The sequence below is a fragment of the Abramis brama genome (genome assembly GCF_963993115.1).
Source record: "Abramis brama genome assembly, chromosome: 24".
Taxonomy (NCBI): Eukaryota; Metazoa; Chordata; class Actinopteri; order Cypriniformes; family Leuciscidae; genus Abramis; species Abramis brama.
Window position 1 is genome coordinate 26,088,587 of NC_139986.1, and position 4,025 is coordinate 26,092,611.

Below are 4,025 nucleotides of genomic sequence, written 5' to 3' on the forward strand. Positions count from 1 at the left end.
ACACAAAATTCAGATACCCACCATACCACTCACTAACAAGATCTCCGTCAACGCCCTCAATGGTCAACAGTTACCCACAGTATCGCACACCACCTGTCAGTTAACACTCATCACATCCGGCAATCATTCTGAAGAACTATCATTCCTCCTCATGGACTCACCTCAGGTTCCCATTGTTCTCGGTCACCCCTGGCTGGTGCAGCATAATCCCAGGGTGGACTGGGGACATAACTCTGTTTCTGCCTGGAGCACTGAGTGTTATGCGTCTTGTTTAGTGTCTGCTGGTTCGTCTCTGTCTTGTTCTGTCTTGCAGGAGGAGCCGGTGAATTTGTCAAACGTGCCCGTTGAGTACCTCGACCTGAAGGAAGTGTTCAGTAAGTCCAGAGCTGCTTCTCTTCCCCCGCATCGTCCCTATGACTGTGCTATAGATCTACTGCCAGGTACGTCTCCGCCCAAGGGCAAGCTTTACTCTCTGTCTGTTCCCGAGAGGGAGGCCATGGAGAAATATATTTCTGATTCTCTGGCATCCAAATTCATCCGACCTTCCTCTTCTCCAGCGGGGGCGGAGTTCTTTTTTGTGGGGAAAAAGGACGGTTCTCTGCGACCTTGCATTGATTACCGAGGGCTGAATAACATCACGGTAAAGAATACTTACCCTTTGCCGTTGATGTCTTCAGCCTTCGAGAGGTTACAGGGAGCGTCGGTCTTTACAAAACTGGACTTACGTAATGCTTATCATTTGGTCCGCATCAGGAAGGGGGATGAATGGAAGACCGCTTTTAATACCCCCAGGGGGCACTTTGAATATTTGGTTATGCCTTTCGGGCTCTCCAATAGCCCAGAGGTCTTCCAGGCACTCGTCAATGACGTGCTGAGAGACATGGTCGATCAGTTCATTTATGTCTACCTGGATGACATATTGATTTTTTCTTCGTCTCTCCAGGAACACGTTCAGCACGTCAGACGAGTGCTTCGGATGTTGCTAGAGAATGGGCTTTTTGTCAAGGCGGAGAAATGCGCTTTTCATGCACAGTCTGTCCCTTTCCTAGGTTACGTCATTTCGTCTGAGGGAGTGCGTATGGATCCTGACAAAGTTAAGGCTGTGGTGGATTGGCCAAGTCCAGATTCCCGTAAGGCCCTACAGAGGTTTCTGGGGTTCGCCAATTTTTACCGACGTTTCATTCGTAATTACAGCCAACTAACCGCACCTCTGACTGCCTTGACCTCCCCCAGAACGACGTTCAGGTGGTCCGAAACAGCCGAAGCTGTATTCGCCAACCTGAAGAGCCGCTTCGTTTCGGCTCCTATTCTTACGACCCCTGATCTGTCACGTCAGTTCATGGTGGAGGTCGACGCGTCAGAGGTGGGGGTAGGCGCAGTGCTTTCCCAGCGCTCTTCTTCAGACGACAAGATGCATCCTTGCGCGTTTTTTTTCTCATCGTTTATCGCCTACTGAACGTAACTATGACATTGGTAACAGGGAGTTGTTGGCAGTCAAGTTAGCATTGGAAGAATGGCGACATTGGTTAGAAGGGTCGGGGGTACCTTTTATCGTCTGGACTGATCACAAGAACTTAGAATACATTCGATCTGCCAAAAGACTCAACTCCAGGCAGGCTCGGTGGGCTCTTTTTTTCGGTCGTTTTGATTTTTCTCTTTCGTACCGCCCGGGTTCTAAAAACATCAAACCCGATTCTTTATCTCGTATTTTTGATCCATCCGAGCGCCCGTCCACTCCCGAGTGCATTTTACCGGAGACTCTATTCATCTCCACACTCCGATGGGAGGTCGAATCGAAGGTCAAGACGGCCTTAGAAGGGGTAACGCCTCCGTCCCGGTGCCCACCGAACCGTTTGTTTGTGCCGGAGGGATTACGGTCCGACGTTATTCAGTGGGGTCATTGTTCCAATGTAGCCTGTCACCCAGGAGTAAACCGTACTAGATTTCTAGTTAAGCAACGATTTTGGTGGCCATCTATGGCTCGCGACATTTGGAATTTTGTTTTGGCTTGCTCGGTCTGTGCGATTGGTAAGACTTCCAATCGGCCCCCAGATGGGCTTCTTCAACCGCTGTCTGTCCCTTCGAGACCTTGGTCCCACATTGCGCTAGATTTTGTTACCGCCCTCCCGCCCTCCCAAGGCAATACGGTTGTTTTAACCGTAGTGGACCGGTTCTCGAAGGCGGCTCATTTTATTCCCTTGCCCAAATTGCCTTCAGCCAAGGAAACAGCGGTGACTGTCATCGATCACGTCTTTCGGTTACATGGCCTCCCGACGGACGTGGTCTCTGACAGGGGATCCCAATTTGTCTCCAAATTTTGGCAGGAATTTTGTAAATTACTGGGGACCACTGTCAGTCTGTCCTCGGGTTACCACCCCCAGAGCAATGGTCAGACCGAGAGAGCCAACCAAGATTTAGAGAGAATGTTGCGATGTGTGGTGTCAAAGAATCCTTCCTCCTGGTGCCAACAACTTTCTATGGTGGAGTACGCACACAACTCGTTACCAGTGTCATCTACGGGCCTATCTCCGTTTGAGTGTAGCTTAGGGTACCAGCCACCAATTTTTCCTAGTCTAGAATCCGAAGTCGCGGTCCCCTCTGCTCACGCCTTCGTCCAGAGGTGTCACCGTACATGGACCAGAGCCCGTGAGACTCTGCTCCAAGTAGGGGCGCGCACCAAGGTCAAGGCCGATCGCCACCGGTCAAGACCTCCCGTATACGTCGTCGGCTCCAAAGTGTGGCTTTCTACCAAGAATATTCCTCTCCGTTCCGTTTCGAATAAGTTAGCTCCTAAATTCATTGGCCCGTTTCCTGTCACCAAAGTCATTAGTCCGGTGACAGTCCGACTCAAACTTCATCCTGCGTACAGGAGAATTCATCCCGTGTTCCATGTTTCCAAATTAAAACCCGTATTTTATTCTCCCATTAATCCGCCGGTCCCGGTTCCTCCACCGCCGCGTCTCGTAGACGGGGAACCATCTTATTCGGTAAATCGTATTCTGGACTCGAGACGGAGGGGACGCGGATTTCAGTATTTGGTGGACTGGGAAGGTTACGGTCCGGAGGAGAGAAGTTGGGTACCTGCTAGGGACATATTGGATCAATCCCTTATTGATGATTACAATCAACAGGTAGGTGCTTCTGGGAGCGCCAGGAGGCGTTCCTAGGGGGAGGGGTACTGTCACGGTTGATGAATTCATTGACTCTTCCTTGCGTGTTGTGTGTGTGTGTATGAGTGTGTGGGCGTGGTCGCTGATTATTCTCCGGGAGAATCAGCGACAAGTGATCCTCATTCCCAGTGGCTACTTATACTCACCGTGTGCGCTTTGTGTTTGTCAGATCGTTGTTTGTGGATGTTCCCCATTCAGTTCCTGTTCTTCCTCGTCTCCTCGTGTCTCCTGCCTGAGTTCTGTTTGGATTGTTCGTCAATGCAGTTTGTCTTCACGTCGTGTCTTCACCGGGATTTCACCTCACTCATCTGACCGTGCCACTCTGAGTTGCCCACGCAAGCCTGCGTTACCGACGCACCCTGAGCTCTCCCTGAGGATCGTGAGATTCATCTGCATTGACTGTGTCTGTTCCCGTTTTCTTCCTACACGTTCTGAGTCTGGTTCACGTGTCAAATAAATACCAGTTTTACTTGCTATTGTCTCCTCGATTACTTGACGTCACAATTTATCAGAGATTTGTGTGTGATCATAAATATCTCTTTCTATAGGATAGCAGTGTACTGAAATTATGGAAAAGAAGATGGTTTGTCCTCTCTAATTTCTGCCTGTATTATTATAAAGGTAAAACCATGTTATTGTTTTATATATAAATTATCTAAGTGCATTAATTTTCCATTTCAAAAATACTTATTTCCTGAAAAAAACGGCCAGACCGCAACAAAACTGACCAGGGTGCAGACAGAACCGACTCTACTGGATCACGAGATGACGGGAATTAAAATGAAGACACCAGAACTGAGAGGAAGACATGGGAGCAGACCAAGGTAAATTAGCTGAGATGCTTCTTCAGTAAAT

The 4,025-nt window shown here is 49.1% G+C and overlaps 1 protein-coding gene across 1 annotated transcript in view; it reads left to right on the top strand.

The window, feature by feature from the left end:
* The window catches only part of LOC311075606 (pleckstrin homology domain-containing family A member 7-like), a 33,459-nt gene extending 29,529 nt beyond the window's left edge, over nucleotides 1-3,930 (top strand). Inside the window, exon 6 of the mRNA XM_084103133.1 lies at nucleotides 3,719-3,930. Within this exon, the coding sequence (XP_083959259.1) occupies nucleotides 3,719-3,820 (102 nt within the window). The 3' untranslated portion in view covers nucleotides 3,821-3,930. The remainder of the gene's footprint in view (nucleotides 1-3,718) is intronic.
* Nucleotides 3,931-4,025: the final 95 nt, after the last annotated feature.